This window comes from Misgurnus anguillicaudatus, chromosome 21 (assembly GCF_027580225.2).
Source record: "Misgurnus anguillicaudatus chromosome 21, ASM2758022v2, whole genome shotgun sequence".
In the NCBI taxonomy this organism is placed as follows: Eukaryota; Metazoa; Chordata; class Actinopteri; order Cypriniformes; family Cobitidae; genus Misgurnus; species Misgurnus anguillicaudatus.
Window position 1 is genome coordinate 63,824,418 of NC_073357.2, and position 12,582 is coordinate 63,836,999.

Here is a 12,582-nt window from a genome sequence, read left to right on the forward strand (position 1 = left end):
AAGCGTGTTTGTTAAAACTACCATGTTAAATATTACATCAGTCATTAAAACACACATTTGTACATTTTCTTAGAGACTTTTTTTATGGTTTTATTTATAAATACATGTCGTGGGAATTTCCAGTGACGCAAAACCTGTTCCGCTTGAAACCACGAAAACTCCCCGACTCAAACTTAGCACCATCCGTATTTATTAACAACTCAAACATATATACCCATTATGTATTACAAACTCAAAATTATTTAACTATATTAAAAAACCCAAACTTTACCATGTTTCTATTCCATGAGAAAAAAGTATTTTTTATTTATACGTGTCTAAACTATAGTATATAAGATCATATTATATCATATTTTATTAAAACTAGCAATATATGTGTACCGGAATTTGTAAAACCATTTTGTCATCAGAGCTGTCCACAAAGCTTGCGCGGTGACGTCATTACTTTTGTGCATGTGTGTGCCTGTACACTACCGGCTCCCGTGTTATTTAGGGAAGTGAAACGAACTCCGCATATGTGTATGGTCGCCATTAATAGGGATCTTAGCAAAACGTGAAATGTTTTAGCCCTATACGTTATATTTTTAATGAACTCGGATATGGACGCGTACTGCATGCGCTCCGATCCGATCCGCGATGACAGTCTGGAGCGTTGGAGTAAGATCGGATCGGGTGGATTCGGACAGATCTACCGAGCAAGACACACCGAATGGGGAATAGATGTTGCTGTCAAGGCATTATTATGTGAAGGGTAACTGTGTTTAGATATTAAGCTTACAAATCACAACTGAAAGGGTACAGATACCACTGTAATGACTGCGATAGATATCAACACAAATGTTCAGGTGTCAAACTTTTGCTGATTCAAGAGTCGTTTTTTCTTATAAAAGTACATTTTAAACACAGATACACTGTAAAACTGGCTTCAATACTTTCATATGAAAAGACTGTAATGTGTGCGTCTATATAGACATTGACATTCTGCACAGACACAGAAATGTAACCTAGAGTTAAAATTTGCCTTTATCACATTACTAAATTTTTTATTACAAGTCAAGCAGTGTATCAGTTACAAGCAGTGGTGGACGGTGACTTCTTTTTTGAGAGCGCACAATGTGAAGCTCGCCACGACATGTATTTTTCCCGTCATCCCACTAAACACAGGACGTCGAATAGACCGACGGAATCGTGTTTGGGTCCGTCGGTCCATGACCAATTCTGGACATCTATTCGACGTCCAAACTAGGTCCACTATTTGGACGTCCAACCATGACCCTACTTGGACGTCATATTTACAGGCAACATTTGATGTTTGAACTGGGTAAATCTTTGGAGGTCCTTTGGACGTCTATGACAGGCCTATGTCTATATTACATGATTAGGCCTATAAAAAATGTTTTATTTACAAACATCAGCATTATTGTAACGTAGACAAACGACAGACGTGCTCCGACTGGCTTTATACAGTCATCGGACGCTACCGACTTTAAACATTAAATGTTCCAATTTCAAATATTTTTTTAACAAAAGGTAATTATTTGGTTAGCGTAAGCCTGCCCACCGGTCGTTTTCAAACACAAGAGGCGCACCCTGCAGACTTACTAAATAATCACTGAAACAGTTTGCTTGAGGTTCTCTTTCCTGATCGTGGATGAAAGGTGGGGAAATGAGGATGACACAGATATAAATTTTGTGTGTGATCTCAAATTATTTATTGAGTTATTGGCAGTTAAAGGTCGTCTGTACGAAACATCGTTGTGTACGGAACACAGCTAGTCTATGTTACCAACATGATTAATACTTACGAATAGTCTATATTATTTATACAGTTCTGTTTTTCTGCTTTCTTGAATTATATACAAATTCATCTAAATGTGCAGTTAAAAATCTGTAATTAAATGCGTAGTTCGTTATATTAAAATATATGACCATATACTAACAATTTAAAATGAAAATATTCTCACCTATTCTCATAATGTTGCGTTCGTGTTATGAATGCAATAAGTATGCCTTATATACAAAATTAACATATGGCCGTGTGGCCGAGTGGTTAGCGAGACTTCCTTGAAACCCAGAGATCGGTGGTTCGAATTCCACAGCCGGCAGGAAATGACTGAAGCGTTTGGTGTTGCAATGGATGGGTGAAGTGCGGAGACAATCATTTCATTTAGCTTTTTTCATGTTTTTTTCCTTACACTGAGGTCCTACGGATGTAAACATTTAGACGTGCAGAAGACGTCGAAAAAAAGACGTCGCCTGGCGTTACAAAACAACCCCTTTTATGTACCGAATTCGGACGTCCAAAAATTACATGAAAAAGACGTCATTCCGACGTCACTTTGCGCAGTGGGATGTGTCTCTCCTCGTGTCAAAATGTGTGTACTGCGCATCAAGTGAACCTATTTTGCATCACGCAAAATATGATCCTGTTGCTGCAGACGCTTTGAATGGGTTTATGTTTAAAGAGACTTTTAAAAACATGGTTAAAAACATTTTACATTTAGATTTATGCTTTTACACAAAGTGACTTCTTACATTAGGGTTCCCTGAAGATTGAACCCATCGTGTCCTTAAAGGGGCGATGAATTTGTTGATTTTATTGTTTTATACTGTTGTCTGATGTCTACTTATGATGTTCGCATGTTTTTTACATTAAAAAACATCAAAAGCAATAAGTAATAAAAGGTTATTTTGTAACATGGATTAGTGGCTGTCTGGAAAATGGTTTGTTTGAAGGGGCGGGCCGCATTGAAGATCTGGACGAAAACGCCCACTGCTATGATTGGAAAGCTTCATTCCCCGTCATTACATGTGGGGAAATGTTTTAAAAACATTGTGTAAAAATAGCAGCCGAACACATATGTTTGACCCACAAAAGATTCTGGGTGCTAATGATGACACATATAAATGACAATACGTAAAGTATAAACAAAACTTAACTCAACGTGACTAAATTACAGTATACAACACAGTAAGCGCGCATCAGAAACTAAACTGCGGCTGATAAGTCCTTATCAATAACTTTGTATATTTCTATTGTGCTTGTGAGGTTGCTCTTACATACACGTAACGTTACATACCACTGTCAGGATTTCGAAACGAGGAAGAACCCAAATGCGGACGTGATGAAACACAGGACTTTATTAAACAAACAGGGTAGAAACAGGAAGACAAAAACCCACAAGGGGGCAAACACAAATCAACAAGACTACACTGAACAATATTAATTAAACCAGTGCTTCCCAATCCTGATCCTCGAGCACCCCCTCCCAGGAAGTTTTAGATGTCTCCTTATTTAAAACACCTGATTCAACTTATCAGCCCCCTTCCAAAATGGTGAACATGTCTTCCTACAAGCTGATGTATTAAATCAGGTGTGTTAAATAAGGAGACATCGAAAACTTTCTGGGAGGGGGTGCTCAAGAACCGGGATTGGGAGGTACTGACTTAAACAAAACACTAAACATAAACTGGAACATAAGATAGATCAACCGAGTAACACAGATGTGGCAGGATGACTGAAGGATGTGGCGAATACGCCACCACTTCTTTCCTCCTCCTCCTGTTCCTGGATCCGGAAGGTGCAGAGGGGACAACAGGAGTAGACATGGGTGAGGCAGATGTGAGAGAAGCCCCGGGGGTTGGAGAGGCATGAACTGAACTCACCAGCCTTATCGACCCCGTGATGAGACCCCTAGGGGCCGATAGTTGCAGGCAGACTGTCAGCTCCTCATCCCGGGGCCATTGCTGTCAGTCGAGACGGTCCACCATCTCCCAAAACGGCATTGAAATAAGACCCGCACTTTCCGAGACAGGAGGAGGATTATCGAGGCCGGCCAGGAAGTGTCTGTTGACCATCCGGTCAGAAAAGCAAGCCCTTCTGTCCAGGACCTTCTGTGCATAGCTCCGCAGAACAAGTCCCTTCTGTGGTGGAAAGGACCCAAACCCGGAACGTGACTCGGCAGTAAGGGCATTCCACCACTCTGGGTCTTCTGCCATAGTCCACTGGGTTCAGTTTTGGTGGGTTCATACTGTCAGGATTTCCAAACGAGGAAGAACCCAAATGCGAATGTGATGAAACACAGGACTTTATTAAACAAACAGGGTAGAAACAGGAAAACAAAAACCCACGAGGGGGCAAACAGAACAGGCAAACACAAATCAAACAAGACTACACTGAACACTATTACTTAAACAAAACACTAAACATAGACTGGAACATACTGCAAGACTTACTGGAAGACACTTTGACCAACCGAGTAACACAAGACGAGACCCGGGAAATGCGTGGTCAGAATAAACCAATACTAAAACCACGCATCTCCCAAATAAAACATTGTACTGTCAGAACCCTGCCATGATGACTAGATCTAAATACAAACAAGGATCTGGCAAGATTCTGACAACCACAGTTATATGATAAAAAAGCTTTGTTGAGTGTTTGACCTTTCAAACGCAACCTGCCTAAATTACCGTATACAACACAGTAAGCGGTAGGGGTGCACGATTCAGAAAATTTCACGATTCGATTCGAAAACGATTCACAGTATGTAAATGTAGTTTACTTTTTCCTATGTGACTGATTGTAGTAGATATACAATTTTAAAGAAAAAGAAACACAACAAATTAAATGTAGTTTGATATTACTTTATGTCTTTATGGAAAAATAATAGAATAGAAAAGAGCCAGTTTTATCACCATAGAAACCGTCGGCATGCTGAAACTGCACGCGAGCTTTAGCGCTGTAGCGCCCACGGTCATTCTCCGATCGACTCAGGTTTTATACATAATATTAATCAGACTTTGGACCCGAAGTAATTTAACTATGACTGACCCGGACCCGATTGACCTTTTCAAATACAAACCGGGAACCATACGGGCCGCGGGTGCTCCGTCAAGTTCTCTAATGTTAAAACTCTGCTCAAGTTCAGAAACATGAAGGATACAATGTGACACGAGCTTTTTCACTTCGCATCCCAATTCATTGAGAAACAAAGAGCACGTGAACGCATACCGAACTCATCATGTCGCACACAAAATGTCATTATTAAAGAGTGTCATCATCACGGAAAAACAAAAAAGACAAAATTTGATGCCAGATATACTTGGGCACTTGTTAATATAACTGGGCAGCGCTGCAGCAGCAATGTGTGGGAAAGACTGTGACAAGAGTGTGCAGGCGTCAGTGTGAATACGACGCAGCCCCATCTATGGGAATACTGAGATAAACCCATTTCAGGAAAATAGTAACACGGCATTACAAAAAAAATTATGAATCGATTTTTGGAATTCTATGAATCGATTCTGAATCTGCAAAGCTTGAATCGCGATTCAAATGTGAATCGATTTTTTTGCACACCCCTAGTAAGCGGGCATAAGAATCTAAATTGCGGCTGGTAAGTCGTTCCTTATCACTAACTTTGTATATTTCTACCGTTAAATTACAATCGTATTGTTAAGTGTTGTACCTTTATTAATCGTTTAATGTTTTTAGTAAATTAAAACAGTCAAACATACGTGTTTAGACATGGATGTTACAACAGGACACATCAAGCGATCTCTTCTAACAAAGCAATAGTGAAACGCAGTAACTTAAATCAAGTTAAATGTTTAACTTATTGTGTATACTGCTGTGTCATTTTCGTCAGATCCAATATTAGTGGTGCTTTTAATCGCAGTCTCTCTGCAAATCTAGCACTGACTTCTTTACAAATGAATACGCGCTACACAAAGTAAACAAACACTCCCCACGCGAGCTGGAACTTTTTCAAAAACAAACTTTAACCACGCATTCCTAATGTTATGTTCTGAGCCTCCGTTATCCAGCGTCTGTGTTCTTCCCATAGACGGTTCTTCCACAACTGAAAACTTCGTTACCATGGTTACTCTATCATAACAGATCACCACGTCAAAATAAAAGTCTCTCCGAAAAAAGTATTTAAAAGTCATTTTGGTTACATTTGGCAATCTTTAAAGACATGTTTACTGATTGTTGAGACGGCTCTCCTGATTTTGCCGGGTGTTTGATGTCCTCAGGGCAACATTGTGTTGACCCTGGAAAAACATTTCAATCAGCCAATCAGATTTCAGAAATAAGATTATAGTTTGTTTTAAGTTTAAGCTTACAACCAAGATTAGCTGTTTCTAGACCATTGTTTTTTACTTATCATGTCCCTCTGATTTTAGGGTTTGGTTATGGTTAGGGTTGGGGTTTGGGGTAGGTTTAGGTTTTATTTAGAAAAATGTTGTCCTTGGGTCAACACAATATGTTGCCCTGAGGACATCAACCACTTGGCAAAATCAGTTCGAGCTTGTTGGAGCTGTGGGCGGGGCTACAAAAGCGGTTGCTGTATTTGGCTTTGGGGACGTGCTTCAGTTCTACTTTGACGTCATATTTATCTGAATTCCACACTCGGTTGTAATACTGGTTAGGTGCCAAAAACTGTTATATTTCAGTAGCACGGACGTTTTCAGTTCTGAAACTTGCAGGATGTTCATGTAAGTGTGATGACCTCTTATATAACAAATGATCAAGTTAAAATTAAGTATTTGATTCACCGCTCCTTTAAGGACTATTTAATTCTGGTTCTGTAGGGCCAGTGTCCTGCAGAGTTTAATCGAACACACCAGCCTGTCGTTTTCAAATAATCGTGTAGACTCTTCTTCAGGTGAGTTGCTTAAGGGTTTAAGGTTCAGGTCAGGACAGTGGCCCTATGAACTGCTAGCACAATGCTCTACCAGGAACACTATTAATACTAATAATGCATCAGTTTGCATGTTGGGATCTCTCTCTAAAGTTTGTTTTTAATTTTTTTTCAGATCTGTATCTACCCTTCAGAGAGAAGCCAGTCTAATGTTTCAGGGTGGGAACCCCAATGTTCTCAGAATCTTCGGCTTATACGAGGGCAACCTAGGCATCAAAGAAAACCCATCTCAGTTTGGTCTGGTAATGGAGTTCATGGAGAGAGGGTCTCTAGCGGATCTTCTGCAGAATTTGGGTGGACCTCCAGCCTGGCCGCTCGCTTTCCGCCTCTCTCATCAGATTGGTTTGGGAATGAACTTTCTGCATCATCTTTCGCCTTCTCTCTTACATCTGGACCTGAAGCCCAGTAACGTGCTGTTGGATGACAGTCTCAATGCCAAGGCGAGTTCCAGCTCTGTTCCATACAAGAAAGTTTATAGTGTGTATATTATTGTAAGGTAACAGGTTTCCTCTTGCTCAATTGCCAAATCATTATTTTCTCTTATTTTAGCTTACAGATTTTGGCTTGTCCCGTGCAGCTCGTAGTCTTTCTAAATGTGTCCGGGAGCAAGATGAGATGGAGGGTGGGACCCTGAGCTACATGCCTCCTGAAGCATTGAAGTCTGTGAATTATAAACCATCCAAAGCCTCTGATGTTTACAGGTATCAAGCCAAAGCAGAAATAACAGAGTACTCCACATGGTTAACGGTTGTTGTCCTGATCATTGTAAACACAAACACTCAGTCTGTGTTCTGTAGCCTAAGTTCGTGCAGGTCCCTAAACATTACACTTCTGCATGTAATTCGTCTCAAAGCTTTGCACCCTTATAGCCTATACCTTGTGAAACTTCAGCTTTAAGTTCATCTCTAAGTTGTTGTCATTTGTTTCTTGTTATTTGCAGTTACGGTGTGCTGCTGTGGTCCATCATCACCGGGCAGGAACCTTACCGTAGTAAGCATCCAGGGGCGTCATGCACCAAATATTTTTAAGGGGGCACAGTGTGATATGGTGCCAGGGGGGCCCCAGTTTAATGACATTTTATAAAATAAATTAATTTATCATGAATTCTTTGCAATTAAACCTAAAAAATAAGACTACTAACCAACAGCACAACTTCATATCATTTAATATGTTTTGTTTAATCAAAAGTTGAGTTTTAAAACAGTTTCTTGTCATAAATTTTCTTTGGGGGGGCCGCGAAGGAATGCGCCATACAAAAGGGGGGCCGCACACTGAAAAAGTTTGAGAACCACTGCTGTAATCATATAATAATGCCAATTAAACATCAAAACCTTTTACAAATGTGTAATGAACTGATCTCATCTACACTGGTGTTTATGATCTGATCTCTTTTATCTCTGTCTTCCAGATGTCCCCTCCAGTCTGGTGCGGTTTCGCATCCCCGAAGGAGACCGACCCGATCTGAAGTTAATAGACTGCAGTCAGGCAGATGGGCTGGGTGATATTGTTAAACTCATGGAAAGATGTTGGGAGGATGACCCCAGCCAAAGGTTAACTTTCAGAGGTGAAACTGAAGCATATTCACTTTGACAACAGTGGCTTTACAAACCTCCCTATTAACCTCTACTACTGTAATTTTTTTTGGTTATTGCTTGTTAAAGTCTGTGTAAAGTCATTATAGAGAATTGTTTTTAAATGCATTATAAATGTCAGAAATGTATTGCTAAAACACGAAGACTGTACACTTTTACAAAGGCTGTAATCTATGTGATACTGAATTGTGGAGTTACAGTCCATTAAACAGTTTATTCACATTTGTGAGTTCAGGATTATTTAGGCGTGGCTAAAATGGTGGCTTGATGATGCACTGAAGCTACCGAGCATGGCCCCGCCCCTAACACAATCGCAAGCATCCACGGCAGCTTTCCCGCGAGTGGGCATGGTTTTATCGTAGATAGCAGACACGACCCCAGCATTTGAGAGCAAAAAATATTGCCTGTTTTTCCAAAAATGTTACTTTGTGTTTTTTATCATTTAAATGTGTCTGGGTGGTTAATATCACATTTTTCTGTTGTTTCACGAACTGAGAACACATTTAATATCAGACTTTACACAGACTTGAAAACATTTCTGACTTTGTTTTTGTTGTATTTCTGTAAATCTGCTGGTTATTGCTCTCTTTTCTGTGTTTAGATTGCGTTAATGTGACTGAAAAGATCTTTGAGAAACACAAGCGTGGAGTGATTGAGGCGGTCAATGACGTCCTAAAGCAACTGGTAAAATACTTTTACTTGTATTCTGTTTGTCTGCTATATTTATCAGTTCAGAGTGCTAAATATCAAAGTTATTTGAAATTTAATTTTAAATCATATTATTACTGCCATAAGCTAAATTGAGTTTTCAAATGGCAGTCTACACGAAAAAAGTAGTGCAGAACATTTAGTGGAAATTCATTGTAATATTGTATGATATTGTACTGTATATTAACCTTTCTGTGTGTTTTTCTATAATTTTAGCTGATTTCTTAATGATCATTTATGTACTTTTGTAGGATAATGACATTTGTTCCAGTTTGAAATCAATCCAAATCACCCCGAAACCACAGAACGGTGTGTCGCAAATCCTCATTCACACTCACACAGAATTCCTTTCATGAATTATACGGCTATAACAAAGACTTTAAAGGCAAATTTGTTCACTTTCATAAAATCTAATCCTAGTTCTTTTGCTTTCTGTCCCTGTAGTAATTCGTCCTCCGTTGTCTCACTGTGTCACAGGTCCTCCTCCTAAACAGGTGAATAAAAAATCTCCTCTGCGTACAGTCTGGAAGAAAGTGACCTAATAAAAATATTATTACATTTTATTTCATTAAATAAACCTTATATACAAGTTTTACTTAAATAACAATATAAATTAAATATACACTATATATATATATGTGTGTATTTATGATTAAATAACATTTGATAAATATTAAAAATAAAATTGAAATCTACACAAATTTATGTCAAGATATATTCATGATATATAAAGATCATTTGTTAATAAACATCTGTCGTCTTTAGGAGACTGCTGGTGATCGCAACAAAGACTCCAGAAAAACAGGTAAACAAAACACACAATGATTTATTTATTCTTCATTTATCCGTGTGATTTGATGTTTTATACGCTTTTTATTTTAAACAGAATCAAGTTCTCATCCAATCCCTGCCAATAAGAAAATACCTCAGAAAACCCCTCAGGTCTGAAACAAAAATCACTGAAAATTAAATAAATAGTAAATATAATCCAGTCTGTAAACTTGATTGTGTTTGTTTTTGTTTACAGCGTCAAACATCATCACCAGGTCAGTTTTACAGTAAGAGTACAGTAACTGTTACTGCATTTTCTCTATAGACATAAATCAAAATACAAATATTAAAGTCAAAATATTGACTACTAGTCATTAATTATAGAGTATATAAATTAATTGTATGTCATATTAATTTAAATCATAAACATTAGAAGTACATTAAAGGATTTATTTTGTGTGAAACATCATTTGCCTTATTGTTTATGTGCACGTCTAAAACTTTTGCTGCCAGATTACAAAAGCACAAACATCACTTTTCTCTATTTTCCTTTAGGAGGCGTTCACATCCACATGTCTAATGTTTCTGGAGTTCAGATCGGCAACGGCAACTTCATGAATATAGTTCAGAGACCTCGACAAAGACATAAAACGGCTCCACCAAGTGTCGATAGGACTTTAAACAACTCAGAGAAAACTTCATAACAGTATTCATACAGTATGTTATCTTCAGAAACTCTTCAACTGTGCTTATGCTTAGATGTTTTTAATTTTAAAGTAAAAAAACTGTGACATTAGTGTATTTTCATACAGTATGACTATGAAGGTACAAAAACGAAAAAAAAAAGAAATGTCCCGATCATATTTTACTCCTATAAAAATGCTTTTGGTACATTTTGATAGCATTGAGATTTTTTGCATCGTACACTCTAAGAAAGGATGTGTTCATTTTAACACATTGTTTTGTGTTAAACTATTTAACACATTATGTGTTATTTTAACACATTGTGTGTCATTTCGTGTAGATTGTGAGCTTAAATAAATGAAATGGACAACACAAGATGTGTTAAAACAACACAAAGTGTGTTATTCCAAAAATAACACAGAGATGTGTTAAGTTAAGGACAACACACTAGATGTGTTGTCTTTAACTAGACACAAGATGTGTTAATTTAACACATTCATTTTAAGAGTGTAACAGTTCATATTAATTTTAATGAGTTTTCATGAAATGTGAAACAAAGTTTTATTCTCACACTTTTGCAGTATGCCGGTATGATTCCTGAAAGATTTATTCTTTAATCTTCTGTTTTCTTCATTTGATTTTTAAAGAAAATTCTTGGCATTGTGATGGTACTGCCTGGTGTGTGTGTTTGCGTTTGCGTACGCGTGCGTGTGTGGTCAGCAGGGATCTGGCATTCCAAATCCAAACATTCCATCTGTTATACCGGAACCTAATGAACAGAGATCTGCATCATCAGCACTGTTTCCACGCCCCTCCATTTTAATAATAGACACTGATGGTAGAAAGTGTCTTAACCACATATACACAGCTCTGTAAACGTTACCATCCTCTGAAGCCGTCATCAGATCTTAAAGGGATAGTTCACCCAAAAATAAAAATTCTGTCATAATTTTCTCATCCTTATGTTGTTCTAAACCTGTAGGAGTTTATTTTTTTCTGATGAACACAAAAGAAGATATTTTAATACATGATGGTTATCACACAGTTGATGGTACCTATTCATTCCATTGTATTTGTATTACATCTATCAAAATATCTTCTTTTGTGATCTTTAGAAAAAGATGAACTCATACTGGTTTAGAACAACATACAGATTTTTACTATCCCTTTAAATTCTGTAAGTTAATTATTTTGTATGAAGGTACACAAAACAGCAATTTAATGGCAATAATATTACAATAATAATTTCACCAATAAACAAACACTAGAATAAGACACCAACGTTTGATAAATGGATTTTATTATTGATATTCTGCCAAGTTAAAAATGTTTTCCATGGCTGTTGTTGAATCTTATGGGAATGTCTCAGTCTAAATGTTTTTACAGGTTTATGAATTGTCACTGTCTGTGTTTTGTATAATAGCAGCTTTGAAACAATATGCACTGTAAAAAGCGCTTTAAAGTTTTACAAATAAATATGAATTGAATTGAATTTGAGCTATTGAGTCTGTTTCTACATGACGTCCGGCAGATCATTGAGAACACAACTAAGATAGATTCAGTAGAGGCTTTTGAATCCCTGTGATGTTTTGGCATAGTTGTAGTTGGATCTATGACCAATGTGTCCACGCAGAGCTTCTGTTCCTGGGTAGCAAGGTAAAAGTTTTGAAGCCAGAAGGACAGATGGCTTTTAATGATGATAAATAGAAACTCAAGCCACCATTGTGACCGTTTACACTTTGACCTTCAGAACACAGACGAATAAAACCCAATGATTCACAACGTCTATAAACCGCACCTTGTGCATCACTACATGCAGTAAATAACATATGAAAAATTATTATTATGATGATATGTTTTTACATATAGAAAATATTCACTGAATGTCTCATGCATCATAACATGGTAAGGTAACGTACGATGTAAAAAAAATGCTACTGTAAATTAACAGCCCACCCCCATATTTAACGATATATTACAGTATTAATACCTTTGACCTGATTTTATTTTGGAAACCAGTTGAGCCTTAAGTTTAGGATGCAAGTAAATTTATACAATACTTTACTGTTTTGTTGAAAAACATAATTTTCCTGTACAATCTGGACATTTTTAACAGCACCTTT

At 37.5% G+C, this 12,582-nt stretch overlaps 1 protein-coding gene across 4 annotated transcripts; it reads left to right on the forward strand.

The window, feature by feature from the left end:
- The first annotated feature begins 442 nt into the window (after positions 1 to 442).
- On the forward strand, positions 443 to 11,951 carry ripk3 (receptor-interacting serine-threonine kinase 3). Of its 4 annotated transcripts, none has more exons than XM_055218181.2 (12): positions 443 to 751; positions 6,820 to 7,144; positions 7,254 to 7,405; positions 7,645 to 7,694; positions 8,113 to 8,268; positions 8,898 to 8,980; positions 9,256 to 9,313; positions 9,449 to 9,498; positions 9,770 to 9,809; positions 9,891 to 9,946; positions 10,032 to 10,062; positions 10,331 to 11,951. In XM_055218181.2, exons 1-12 carry the CDS (start codon positions 588 to 590, stop codon positions 10,477 to 10,479), a joined length of 1,314 nt encoding a protein of 437 aa, XP_055074156.1. In that variant the 5' UTR covers positions 443 to 587; the 3' UTR covers positions 10,480 to 11,951. The 4 variants fall into 4 exon arrangements, with proteins under 4 accessions (XP_055074156.1, XP_055074164.1, XP_073715722.1 ...); XM_055218189.2 differs by having other exon boundaries at positions 444 to 751; positions 10,032 to 10,050; XM_073859621.1 differs by lacking the exon at positions 443 to 751 and adding an exon at positions 3,491 to 3,964.
- Positions 11,952 to 12,582: the final 631 nt, after the last annotated feature.